General features: G+C 38.6%; 2 protein-coding genes across 2 annotated transcripts; one reads left to right on the plus strand and one right to left on the minus strand.

The window, feature by feature from the left end:
• Positions 1 to 769: 769 nt before the first annotated feature.
• Positions 770 to 7,840, minus strand: LOC131988330 (b(0,+)-type amino acid transporter 1-like). The gene is made up of 6 exons (XM_059353448.1): positions 7,142 to 7,840; positions 2,734 to 2,867; positions 1,657 to 1,786; positions 1,446 to 1,570; positions 1,271 to 1,358; positions 770 to 1,164 (listed from the first exon to the last, which is right to left on the minus strand). Exons 1-6 carry the CDS (start codon positions 7,838 to 7,840, stop codon positions 934 to 936), a joined length of 1,407 nt encoding a protein of 468 aa, XP_059209431.1. The 3' UTR covers positions 770 to 933.
• A 3,314-nt stretch (positions 7,841 to 11,154) lies between these two features.
• LOC131988439 (piggyBac transposable element-derived protein 4-like) lies at positions 11,155 to 12,919 on the plus strand. The gene has a single exon (XM_059353550.1). It carries the CDS (start codon positions 11,155 to 11,157, stop codon positions 12,898 to 12,900), a length of 1,746 nt encoding a protein of 581 aa, XP_059209533.1. The 3' UTR covers positions 12,901 to 12,919.
• The last annotated feature ends 1,575 nt before the right edge of the window (positions 12,920 to 14,494 follow it).

Below are 14,494 nucleotides of genomic sequence, written 5' to 3' on the forward strand. Positions count from 1 at the left end.
GTCGCTTTTTAAAAAACAGTCACTAAGTCTGAAAAGTTGCTAAATATATCAACAAAGTCGCTAAGTTGGCAACACTGCTTCGCCGGCTTTTACAAACGGCGCATGTTGTTGTGTCGTTGATACTATGTCACATCCTGCTTAGCGTTCTATCCAATCAGCAACTAGACATTTTTCAGGGGAGAAAAACGGCCCTGCTCTTCGACAGGGTCAAAAAAAGTCCAGACAAAAGACCGCTCCGGACGGCTCATATTCAAATTAGGGGCGTTTTGGCGAGTGAGACCCGCCTCGTTCCGGGTATTGGACTGTAGTGGAATCAAAATTATTGGCAGAAATAGAGGGCCCCAAAATCGAATTCTGCTAAGGGCCCCGTGGAGGCTTGGGCCGGCTCTGCATGCATGCGCACCAGTTATGTGCACCCTGCAAATAACCTAATAATTTAAGTGAAAAAAATCATCTGGGCGCGCCAACTTGCACTGGGGAAAGTTAGATTCTTTCATTATTTCTATGTCATACACCTTGGCATTAATTTGTTATCATGCACAGGTTCTTGTCAATGAGAACTCTTCTTTCTCCCGCACAAAATCAATATTTCTTATCATTCAAGAACATACAACCTATAGCGTATACAGCCTACAGCCTATAACGGAAATACATTCACAAAAAAGTGAATCAACATCTGTTTAAGTACACACTCTGGCCACTTACTACTGCTTTTCTGAGAAAGATTTCAGAAAAAAAATTGACATATTTCCTCTTTTTAAAACATTTTTATTTCTGAAAACATAAAGCATGTACTACATGCACCTATCGAAAGTGCAATACATCAGATTACTAAAATTCAAAGACACAAATGTGATAAGCATTTATTAAATGTAAACCGTAGTTTTTCACTGCAGAAGGAAAGTTTAAAAACACCTTTTTCTTTTACCCAAATCACAGGTTTTTCTCTGCTGGGGCGACCTCTAAGAACAGCTGCAGGAACACTGTTAACCTGGTCAACAGCCCCGGGCAGAGCTTGTAATGGATGAATGGTATGTAGACAATAGCTCCACTTAAGATAAATAAAGTCACATAGAGGTATTCAATCTGAGGATTGTCTATGATGGGTGCCAGCACAAGGAATATCGCCACAATGAGGACCAGTATGGGGAGTATAATGGGAACCTGTGGAGAAAATAACAGACAGAGATGATTCTCATACTGGTTAATAAAAAGACAACTGTTTGTTCATAATTATGGAGTTTTGGGAGTGTATGTGTGTGACACTGACCCTGTATGGCCTGGGGAGCTCTGGTTTCTTAATCTTTAGATAGATAAGTCCAGACAGGGTGATGGCATAGAAAAACCAGGCAGTGAAACTACAACAGCAATGAAGAGGGATGTCAGACAAATACATAAGTAATAACAATGGCAACAATAAATATATCAAATCAGACTTTTTTCACCTGAAAAAGTTGACAATACTCTGGAAGTCTCCAGGGATCAGCACCAGCAGAGAGACGACAGTGGTAAAGATCAGCGCTGGAGATGGAGTCAGTCTGTGGACGTGAGCCATGGACAGAATATCTGGCTGCAAAATAAACATAAATCTGGCTAAAAATCTGTGACATCTTATGCTGAATGATCTAACATATATTCATAAGTGGAGACTCTCACCATGTGTCCTTCCCTGGCAGCAACAAAGCACACACGGCCACCACTGAAGAACGTCCCATTCAGTGAACCAAAAGCAGACAAGGCTGCAGCCACAGACATGATCCAGCCCCAGCTCCCCAACACCTTATTCCTGTGGGAAAATGCGTATAGAAGTCTATGACAAAATGACATAGACATCTACATCTCACTTGATTTATTACCTCAGTAAACCTTTTTCCTAATGTGTTTATGGTCTCAATCACTAGTTTCAAGATTTCCTCAATGCAGGTTGATGTTCATTTTGTAAATTACAGTCCCATTTACAGTAAAATAGACAGTTTGGTACCATGTCAAACTACTGATCATAGTAGAAGCATAGGGTGCATATCCTTGGCACTGAGTACATTTAAATAACGTGAACTTGTTTTTGAGAATTTTTTTGTGTTTTTTGTCACTGAACTTTGACTGTTTCAGAGTTTCAGAGTTTCAGAGTTTCAGAGTTTTCATTTCATGAAAGTTAATTGTTACATTTTGGTTGACTAAAAATGTTTTGTTCTCACAAAACAGCATTATTTCCAATTTTCAAAACCTACCTAGTACATGTAGAAAGTACAGTCATGGAAAAAAATATTAGACCATCCTTATTTTGTCTAATATCTTGTTCATTTTAATGCCTGGTACAACTAAAGGTACATTTGGTTGGACAGATATAATAACAATAAAAAAAAAAAGCTAATAAGAGTTTAATTTAATAACTGATATCTAGCCATTTTCCATGGTGTTCTTGATAATGATTTTGGTTATTACCAAGAAAACCACGTAAAAAGGCTAGATATCAGCTCTTAAATTAAACTCTTATGAGCTATTTTTGTTGTTATCGTTATATTTGTCCAAACAAATGTACCTTTAGTTGTACCAGGCATTAAAATAGAAGAAGAAATTGAAGAAAACAATGATCTAATAATTATTTCAGTGACTGTATATCAATGGGCTTGGATACATCATTCAGATTTTCTTAAAAGTTTAAGTGGTTATGACACACTCTTGCTGTGTTAAATGCTTCAGAATCTGTGACATGAATATAAGGGGCTGTCTTACCCCCACGTTACTGCTACTGCACTGGAGGACATGAGCTCTTTGGGAGTCATCACCGTCAGGTAGCTCACATTCACCAGCAGATACAAGCCAGTCACCAGAGAGATGGCTATCACTACTGCCCTGGGAAGATTCACCTGGAAGAATAAAGGCAACAGCATTTTTATGTTCTCATAAATGTGTACAGGCTTGCATGATAGTTGTAATGTTGACACCAGAATGATGGATTGAAAAACTCAGTCCCATATTAGGTGCTGACACTATTTTTTATGCTTTTCCCAACTAACAACCTGTATTTTTACAAAATAAAGCAAAAGTAAATGTTGTTTTCAAAGAGTTATATGTAATTTGCTGTTCTTGTTTTTATCCACCAATGACTTCAGAATTCAACTGAAGCTGGTTAATCTGGTTGACCTGGCAAGTTTAACCATTGTCAATAACTTGAAAATTATTTACATGACATTTCTTTTGAAGGACCAAGTTCCCACAAAAGAAGTTCACAGTGACATTGCATCTCATTACTTTGGAATGTCCAAATTCTGACAAAAAGGTTCATGGTGGAAAAAAATCAGTTAGGGACATTACATCATGTCAGTGCATAAGCATTCATGTTTTCTGTGAGGAAAGATAGTTTAATGTCTACTTTAAATGTATATCTTCAACTTTTTGCAGGTATACAACATGTACTGGCCATCTACATCACTGTTTTCATTAAATTCTCCATTTCAATTTTCAGTTGTAAAAAAATACAGACAAAAAAGTCCACAGTGATTAAAAACATTCAATGCTGCCTGCATTTTCTGCTGCCATTTGTTACTATATTTTCACATTTTATATTCAGTGCACACTTATACATAATAACACAGCTGCCAGAAGAGGATTAGGGCCAGGTAGGTGAAAAAAATAATAAGACGAGGAAAACCTTATTTTCCTCAATATGTCGAATATATTTCTAAAAAAATTCACATAAATTACATAAAACCAGATTTTCCCAGAACAATAGTTGCAGTACCCCACTACCAAGAATATTTCAATTTATGTGTGGGGGGATTTTTAGCCCTGCTACACCCTTAAAAATTGTGGTAATTGCTCATTTTATGACATTGATGAAAATCAGGTTTTCGAACCTAACTGTTTAGACAGACGTGCCATTTCTCTGGAACAATGTTCCTCTGGTGACTTATTGACAGGGAACAATGAATCTGTGAATATCTTTCCAACTTTACTGAACACAAAAAGTTGACTCCATTCCAGACATTTCACCTTTTTTCCTTGAACTGCATAATGAAAAAAAACAAACCCTCCTTTCATTAGTTTTTTTCTCCTACCTGGCCCCAATCCTCTTACATAAAGAATAGTTCCTCACATTTTGTTCTTTTTTAATTACCAAGAGATAACAAGTAACAACAAACACACACACCACTGTCACTGATTAAAGGTGAGACTTGTCGGTAAAAGTTCACCACTGTCGAACTCTTTGTGTGGTTGACCTCAGCCTTAAATGAGTGATTGACTATTATCAGCCTGCTATTGTGTAGTCTCTACCAGGCATGTTATCTGTAGAAAATTGGTCTTAAATTGGAAATAACATGACAGTTGGGTTTAGTTTTTGGTTACCTTAGTTTATTTGCATCATGATGTGAAAACATTTCAAGTAGAGCATAAAAGACAGTCGTTTCTAAGAAGCATCTGTTGGAGCTGAAATAAAACATGAGCATGGCAAATTTGACTGGTTTCCAAGCTACATAGATCAGAAAGGTGATTCAAATTCTGTAGTTGTAATTAAGCCTTACAGTGCTCATTTTCTGCTACCAGCAGATCATCTGGTTAGACGATCAGAATAAATGCTCAGCCTGTTATTTTATTCCACTGTAGTTATATATATTCAGCTGTATACCCAGCTCTTTATTCCAAACTCACAGCTTATGCTATACATTATCTGGATTTGAATATTCTTCCATGGTAAAGTAGTGACAGCTCCATTCACCTCTTACTAAGGTCTAACACACCTCTGCACTTCGATTCATTATGTAATTTATGATTGTATAGGTAAAACAACGCACATGCCCCATAAATCTTTGTCTTGTTTCATTCAATGATTAGATGACTTCCCAATAAAATCACCCAGTGACATAAAAGTGACTGATTGATCTTGATTGTAGATCTACATCTCTGTAGATTGCAGAAGTATGCAATCTCTCAATCTACTAACAGGATAATTTTTTTCTTTTTTTACATTTAAAAAAATAATAATTTATGAATAGTAGACAGTAAAGCTCTTACTTCTGGATGTTTCACTTCTTCAGTTAAAAAAATTCAAAGTATTCCAACCATCATAGGATCACAGGCCCTGATAGACAGCAATGCCAATGGAGCTGACATCAACATTAGTTCCCTCAAAGGAGTTATTAAAGTTCTCAGTGTGTCCTTGGAAAAGCTTCACAACACCTCCCACTATGATCACAGCCATCGCCAGCAATTTCACAACCATGGAAAGCACCTAGATTATACAGTTCACCATGGACAGCACTATGATAGCTATTGCAGCCACCAACTTCAACACCAGCTGTGGAGGGGTGACACTGGCAGACATGCACCTTTATCAGCTAGATAAGACCACAACTGTAGTAAACAATCACACCTGGAGTGTCACACACACACGCACATACGCACACATGCACGCACACACGCACACACGCACACACACACACACACACACACACACACACACACACACACACACACACACACACACACATTCTTCTACTTCTATCTTTGTGAGGGCCCTCATTGGAATAGTGAATTCTCTTGCAAGGTTATAATAGTTTTGAATTTTTCATTAGTTTTAATTGGGTTGTGAATTCTTGTTTTTAAATTCAGTTAGTTTTAAATAGTTTTTAGAGTGAGTTTGCTGGTTTTAGTTTAGTATATATTTTTTAAAATGCTTTAGTTTTAGTTTAGTTTTTATTTGTTTTTGTTTTTTTGTAATAGGGTATTTGTTGGGTGGGAGATTAAAAGAGGTCACAGTAAATTTTGCCTTTATTTTCTTTGCCTTATCCATCTTCATTATGCATGAAAAAAGTTGACAAAGACGAAAACGAAGGACATTTTCACTATAATTTTAGTTAGTTTTGTAACCACACAATACAGTTTCAGTTAATTATCTTTTTTTTAAACTCTCATTTTTATTTTTATTTCAGTTAAGGAAAATGTTGTTTTCAATTCTAGTTTTTGTTATTTTGTTAGTTTTCATTAACTATAATAACCTTGTTCCCTAGCCCCTTACCCTAACCCTTAACCTAGCCTTCACCATCATAACTAAATGCCCAACCCTAACCCCAACATAAACCTGATTGTAACCTTTACCCTTAAAACAAAGTCTGAAATCTCAAAAAAGCCTTTAAATAAGTGAGGACCGGCCAAAATGTCCTCACTTTGCAAAAATCTCCTCACTCTGTTGGTTAAAAACGTGTTCCGGTCCTCACTATGTAGGAAGTACAAGAGCACACACACACACACACACACACACACACACCACTGTCACTGATTAAAGGTGAGACTTGTCGGTAAAAGTTCACCACTGTCGAACTCTTTGAGTGATTGACCTCAGCCTTAAATGGTTGATTGATGTAACTGATTGACTATTATCAGCCTGCTATTGTGTAGTCTCTACCAGGCATGTTATCTGTAGAAAATTGGTCTTAAATTGGAAATAACATGACAGTTGGGTTTAGTTTTTGGTTACCTTAGTTTATTTGCATCATGATGTCAAATCATTTCAAGTAGAGCATAAAAGACAGTCGTTTCTAAGAAGCATCTGTTGGAGCTGAAATACAACATGAGCATGGCTAATTTGACTGGTTTCCAAGCTACATAGATCAGAAAGGTGATTCAAATTCTGTAGTTGTTATTAAGCCTTACAGTGCTCATTTTCTGCTACCAGCAGATCATCTGGTTAGACGATTGGAATAAATGCTCAGCCTGTTATTTTATTCCACTGTAGTTATATATATTCAACTGTATACCCAGCTCTTTATTCCAAACTCACAGCTTATGCTATACATTATCTGGATTTGAATATTCTTCCATGGTAAAGTAGTGACAGCTCCATTCACCTCTTACTAAGGTCTAACACACCTCTGCACTTCGATTCATTATGTAAGTTATGATTGTATAGTTAAAACAACGCACATGCCCCATAAATCTTTGTCTTGTTTCATTCAATGATTAAACGATTTCCCAATAAAATCACCCAGTGACATAAAAGTGACTGATTGATCTTGATTGTAGATCTACATCTCTGTAGATTGCAGAAGTATGTAATCTCTCAATCTACTAACAGGATAATTTTTTATTTTTTTTTACATTTAAAAAAAAATAATTTATGAATAGTAGACAGTAAAGCTCTTACTTCTGGATGTTTCACTTCTTCAGTTAAAAAATTCAAAGTATTCCAACCATCATAGGACCACAGGCCCTGATAGAAAGCAATGCCAATGGAGCTGACATCAACATTAGTTCCCTCAAAGGAGTTATTAAAGTTCTCAGTGTGTCCTTGGAAAAGCTTCACAACACCTCCCAATATGATCACAGCCATCGCCAGCAATTTCACAACCATGGAAAGCACCTGGATGGTGGTGGCCAAGCGGACGCTCATACAGTTCACCACGGACAGCACTACGATAGCTGTTGCAGCCACCAACTTCAACACCAGCTGTGGAGGGGTGCAGCCACTGTAAAATGGTGCGACAACATATTCAGCAAAGCTCAACGCGATTCCTGTGGCACTGGCAGGCCTCATGACAATGACAAAGCTGAAGACAAACACAAAAGCCATCACTTTTCCTGCTGTCCGCAGTATGTAGATATATTCTGCTCCAGACTCTGGTATGACTGTGCCCAGTTCAGCATAACAGAGGCCTCCCATCATGGATATCAACCCGCAGCAGACCCATATAACCAAGCTAGCTCCAGGGCTGCCAATAACAGACAGCACATATTGGGGGGATATAAAAATTCCAGATCCCATCATGGTTCCAGCAATGAATGACACCGCCCCGATAATCCCCAATTCCCTCTTCAGATTGAGTTTCTGCGTGTCACTCTCCATTGTTTGAGGGCTGCTGCTTCCTCAGAGGCATTCACAGTAGACACTGGACAAGCACATGCACAGAACTGGCTTTCCTTTAACTGCCTAAGTTGGGTAATGTTAGAGCCATGTCGCCCTGGAGATGAAATCACCCTTCAACAGGTGTGGCGTGGTTGTTTGTCTTCGACTTTGCTTATCAGCTCAGGTTGTACTATCTTAACAGACAATGCTGTTGCCCATTGGTACAGCAAAGATAATTTAATATTCATGAGTTGCTCTCAAAACACTGGTAGGTACAGTGGGGGGAGTTTGTCTTCAAGACAATGCCAAAAAAAAAAACCCAACTCTAACTTTAACTTGAACTTCTTTGTGGTTGACAATAAAATGCTTTCAGACCACCCCTGGGGTTATTCTGCTTGTCTATAAAGTATTAACAGGGCTAGGAATACATTTTAAATCAATTGTTTTAAAGGGATTTTTAATCCTCTTTCTGTCATCTAAATGTAAAGGGTCTGTGTTTGGGCTCCCGCTTTAAAAAGGAATCAATACATGCACATAGCAAATACTTAGAAATAAATAATTGCTTACATATTATTTTAAACCTCTAGTGAAACAGCAGAATTATAAATCATAGCCAGATTATAGGACTTTAAATTAAATGTTGATAGGTTTATGATACCAGAAGGCCCACTGATATTCAATACAAACATGAGGTCTCTCTATAAAATGACAGAAGCAGTATCTCAGTTTCAAGGCCTTACTTAACATTTACATTACTTTACATTATTAGGAGATGTTTGATTTCAAGAAACCATAGAAAATAAACACCAGATGTGACAGCTGATTAAACCGATTAAACTACAAACCCACAGAGCATCCTTGCACTACAATAGCAATGAAAACTTGCACCAAATTTTAAGTTGTGTAAAATGTATGCAGAGGGACAAGGAGCATCAGCTGTACTAGTGTGCACAACCTCCATCATCAGAGCAAAATGGCAACAGAGACCCCAAGGTGAAACAGTCCAAAACACCATGAGAAGTTTTACATGGACCAATAGTGAAATGACTGGTAACCCGGTAACCCAGGTCAGCTAATTAGATGCTTGTCTGAACAGAAACCTCAGAAGTGCAAAGGGCAGGCTGAATCAGTGTGGCTCCAATAGGCAAATTACAGTTTTTGGAACAATGCTTAGGCAAATAGATGACAATATTTTCTCCAACTTTTGAAAACTGCTCCTTAGTGTAGGCCTATAATAACCCGTTTGCTACAATTTTCCTTGCACACTTGTAGTTGACTCATCATTGTTGTAATTGGTGTTGTGGATAAAAACAAGGCTCTTAGGACATTAATATGGACAAGGTTATTATTTTGGGGTCATTTAGTGTGTGACTATAGCAGTTGGGCTTGATGACACCTTATCAAAATGGGTCACCAGTATGGTGGCTATTTTAGTATTTACCAAAATAAAGGTAATCTAAAACACTGGTAGTTTATTTTAACCAGGCATAAGACTGGCACATGATTTGCTTTATCAATTCCATAGTTCACCTAATGGCAACATATATTTGCAAACTCAGTGTAGACAGTTTAAAGTCATGTGTGAAGTGGATATACAAGCTTTAACATGAATTGAATGGTACCATCTATATTCTAACTTGGGTTATTGTTCTAATTACAGGGTAATGAACATAAACCACTGCTTTCCTCTTCTAAGATAACATTTATTACTTATTGGTCCTGTAGAAAAAAACTGTAAAACTTACAATAGACAATAAAACCGATTGCACTTTTCACTTACCTCTGGACGTTTCAACTCTTCAGTAACATAATTCAGATTGTTCCAGCCATCATAGGACCACAGTCCCTGGTAAAAAGCAATGCCAATTGGATTGATGCCTAGGTTTGTGTTCTCAAAGGAGTCTTCAAAATTGTCTGTGTGTCCTCTGATAAGCATCACTAAACCGCCTATAATAATGATCGCCAGTGCCAGAACCTTGACCACCATAAAAAACACTTGGACTGACATTGAAAAGCGTACATTAAGACAGTTCACAGTGGCAAGCACTAAAATAGCAGCTGCAGCCACACATTTCACCACTAGCACCGGAGGGGGGCAGTCTGGGTAGAAAGGAGCCGCGACATACTGAGCTAAACTCAGTGAGATACTAGCAATACCAGCAGGCCTCGCAAATAACACAGAGCTGAATATTAACATGAAGGCAACGACAGGACCTGAAGTCCTAAGAATGTAGATGTACTCTCCCCCTGATTCTGTAATAACAGTGCCCAGCTCAGCGTAGCAGAAAGAGGCCATTATCACCAGTACACCACAGCACGCCCACACAACCAAACTGGCTCCAGGGCTGCCGATGGTGGAGAGCACTGTCTGTGGGGACATGAAGATCCCAGATCCAATCATTGTCCCTGCGATGAGGGACACGGCTCCCAGCAGCCCCACTTCCCGCTTCAGGCTGAGCTTCTGTGTCTTGTCGTCCATAATTGCAGCAGCAACAGATCACCTGTTGTTGGACAGCTATATCTATGGAGAAACCACCATAATTATGTGGCCAAAGTCACTCTTGCAGCAACTCATGGAGTTAATAATTACGTGGGTGAGTGTATTTAAAGGAGCCCGTTTTACTTTAAACCTGATCTCTTTTAAGGTGGGAGACATCTTCTGCTGTGATGGCCGCACAGTGCTCATCTTTGTTGAACTTTTGTTTTCATGAGGTCAGGGATGCAGATTAAGCTTTGCTCAAAGGTCTATGGCTGAATACAGATTTCCACCCTCCAGACTTGTGGGTGCAAGACTGCAAGGCAATAAAAGCCACTGAGAGACAGGCTTCAAGTGTAAGTGTCAAGTTTGAGTGACAGCTACAAGCATGTACACCCAACCACTATGTGTCAAATCTATCTATAAAAGCAAGAAGTGTATGTGTGTGTGTGTGTGTCTAGCCCTTGTGTTATGTTAAGGGTCAATCTGACCCATTTCAATTTTTGTGTTGACCAAAGTGCAGGTTATCCTTTCTTTTTTTCCATGAAATGTTGTGACTTTTTCTCCTCTAGGGTCATGAACTGCTATGTAAAATCTGGACACTTTGATGTGTTGTGAAATGTCTGCACACAGTTTGTATACAAAGATGATGTTGCGGGTCATTTTGACCCAGACACAAAGTAGCTGTTCAAATCCAAAATAAACATGTCTCTTTGATGTACTTCATTTTGATTGCCTCTGAATAAACATTCAGAACCAGGTGTGTGTGGAAGAGGGACTTTCTCTCCCCTGTCCTTGTCACTGTTTCCATGCCCGTTCTTGGAGAAACACACCAAAAATGAGCTCCAGACGATTTACAGCTGAAGAAGCTTTATCGCTGCTTATGAACTGGGATAGTGATGTAGAGGAAGAGATTTCAGAGACGGAGGATCCTTCAGAGCCAGAGGACAATGCTATTGATGATCCAGATTGTCAATTTTCCCATGATGAGGAGGATTCAGAGGACGAGTCTGCAGGTGTCCCTTCATCAGATGAAAACCAAGAAACGCAACAATCGTCATCCACAGAGGGGACATGGACTTCTAAAGATGGTAAAATAAAATGGTCAACATCACCACACCAAAGCCGAGGTAGATTGTCATCTTCTAATGTCATCAAAATGACTCCTGGTCCTACAAGATTTGCTGTCACAAGAGTTGATGATATTGAATCAGCATTTCAGCTCTTCATATCCCCACCCATAGAGAAGATAATCCTCGACATGACCAACTTGGAGGGGAGGCGCGTCTTTCAAGAGAAATGGAAGCCACTGGATCCAACTGACTTGCATGCTTACATTGGAATCCTGGTGTTAGCTGGCGTATACAGGTCAAAGGGTGAAGCAACTGCAAGTTTATGGAATGAAGAGAATGGAAGGCCAATCTTCCGAGCAACAATGTCTTTGGAGACATTTCACATCATCTCTCGTGTGATCCGATTTCACAACCGTGACACCAGAGCTGATCGACGCGAGAGTGACAAACTTGCAGCAATCAGAGATGTCTGGGATAAATGGGTCGAAATCCTGCCTTTATTGTATAATCCTGGCCCCCATGTTACTGTCGATGAGCGCCTCGTTCCATTCAGAGGACGCTGTCCATTCCGACAGTATATGCCAAACAAGCCTGCGAAATATGGTATCAAAATGTGGGCAGCCTGTGATGCAAAATCCAGTTATGTGTGGAACCTGCAAGTATATACTGGAAAGCCACCTGGAGGAAGACCTGAGAAGAATCAGGGAATGCGTTTGGTTTTGGAGATGACTGAAGGGCTACAAGGTCATAACATTACATGTGACAACTTCTTTACATCCTACCGTCTTGGAGATGAACTTCAGAAGAGAAAGCTGACTATGTTGGGAACAGTCAGAAAAAATAAGCCAGAACTTCCCAGTGAGATTCTGAAGATGCAAGGAAGACCTCTGCATTCCTCAAAATTTGCTTTCACAGAGAAAACAACACTTGTTTCTTACTGCCCAAAAAGAAACAAGAATGTTCTTGTGATGAGCACAATGCACAAAGATGCATCTCTGAGCACAAGAGAGGACATGAAACCGCAAATGATTCTGGATTACAACTCCACCAAAGGAAGAGTTGACAATCTTGACAAAGTCACAACAACATATAGCTGCCAGCGCAAGACTGCCCGTTGGCCCTTGGTGGTTTTCTACAACATTGTGGATGTGTCTGCTTACAATGCCTATGTGCTGTGGATTGAGATCAACCATCAGTGGAATGCCAGCAAACTGTACCGACGTCGACTTTTCCTGGAAGAACTAGGCAAAGCACTCGTCACTCCCAAGATCCAGAACCGGGCCAGGCCAGCTCGATCTCCAGCAGCTGCAGCTGTCATCGCAAAGGTCCAGGGCAGGGCATCTGACCAACCCACAATGGATCCTTTGGATACAGGTGCAAAGAAACGCAAAAGATGCCAAGTCTGTCCCTCTCGAGATGACAGTAAAACAACAACCTCTTGTGTGAGATGCAAGAAGTACATCTGCAAAAAGCACACAGTCACATTCTGTCCATCATGTGGGGAACACTGAAAATGTTGAACGTCGAAAACCCAAGAAAATGGGGCAAGTTAAATGCTAAAGTTAAAAGTGTTCGTGAAGAGGGAAAAATTGAAATCAGGAGTTCTTTAATATAGTGTTGGAATTGTATATATCTACTTCTCATCTCTTCTAAATGTTTGTATAATCTAAAATATAGTTCTTATTGGTTTAACGTCATTTTATGACTGTTTTGAGTGGATTTACACAATACAGGTCAAAATGACCCGCAACATAATAAATGTATTTTTTTCTCAACATAATACAAGGGCTAGGGCATATCTCGCTGACCGTTAGTCAGACTGACCTAAGATTTCTTATGTTGCTTGTGCATGGCACGAAGGTGTGCATCCTCGATTTTGAAGATTTTTGGATTCATTTTACAAAATATTATCATTATTTACGTAGGACGTGTTGCGGCATTGTAATGTGTGATAGGCCTACACCTGGTCATTAACCCAATCCGTCTGGATTTCCACGCCTGACTCATCTCATCTGTAAGTGTATTTAGCCTACCTAAATCTTTCGGAGTTTTAAAGTGCGCTACAAGGTTAGATTTTCCAATAATATTCTAATAGTTTTCAGCGAATATCAATGTTCAATGTGTATGTGCTGAATGGTGTGTATACCTTATGAAAAGTAAGTCTTGAATGATTAAGTTTCTTTCTTTACATTTCGAGGCAAATATTGTACTTTTTACTCCTCTACATTTAGCTGACAGCTTTAATTACTTTTCAGGTCAAGATTTAAAATGAAAAACATGAGCAGAGTGGAGTCATTTCACAGTGTGGTATTAGTACTTTTACCGAAGTAAAGGATCTGAATACTTCTTCCACCACTGTCCTTTTTACTTCTTTACTTTTTAATTTTAAAATAAAAAAAAATATTTTTTTAAATGTTTTTATTTATTTTTTATTTTATTTTATTTTATTTTATTTATTTTTTATTTTTTTCTGCGAAATGCGCATGCGCGGCCCTTCTGCGCAATGCGCATTTCTGGGAGAATTTTTTTAAAATAATAATATTAATTTAAAAAATAAATAAATAAATAAATAAATAAATAAAAAAGTAAAGAAGTAAAAAGGAAAGTGGTGGAAGAAGAATTCAGATCCTTTACTTCAGTAAAAGTACTAATACCACACTGTGAAATGACTCCACTCCGCTCATGTTTTTCATTTTAAATCTTGACCTGAAAAGTAATTAAAGCTGTCAGCTAAATGTAGAGGAGTAAAAAGTACAATATTTGCCTCAAAATGTAATGGAGTAGAAGTATAAAGTTGCAGAAAATGTACATAAAAGTACCTCAAAATTGTACTTTAAGTCCAGTACTTGAGTAAATGTACATAGTTACTTTACACCATTGCTACCTGCCTCTTCTAACTTATGCATATCATTTAAGAGTCCTCCTTCAGACACTGTATGAGGATTAAAGGGATAGTTTGTGCATTATTATACAAAACTTGGTACAATTATTGTCAATGCCCTCCTGAGGATAACCCTTTAAGGTTTTATTGATCGGCCCCTAGGTGGCACTGTGGTGGCAGTCTAATTTCATATTTGGTACCGTGGCCACACTATAACACTTAAG

The sequence above is a fragment of the Centropristis striata genome, chromosome 16 (genome assembly GCF_030273125.1).
Source record: "Centropristis striata isolate RG_2023a ecotype Rhode Island chromosome 16, C.striata_1.0, whole genome shotgun sequence".
Classification (NCBI taxonomy): domain Eukaryota; kingdom Metazoa; phylum Chordata; class Actinopteri; order Perciformes; family Serranidae; genus Centropristis; species Centropristis striata.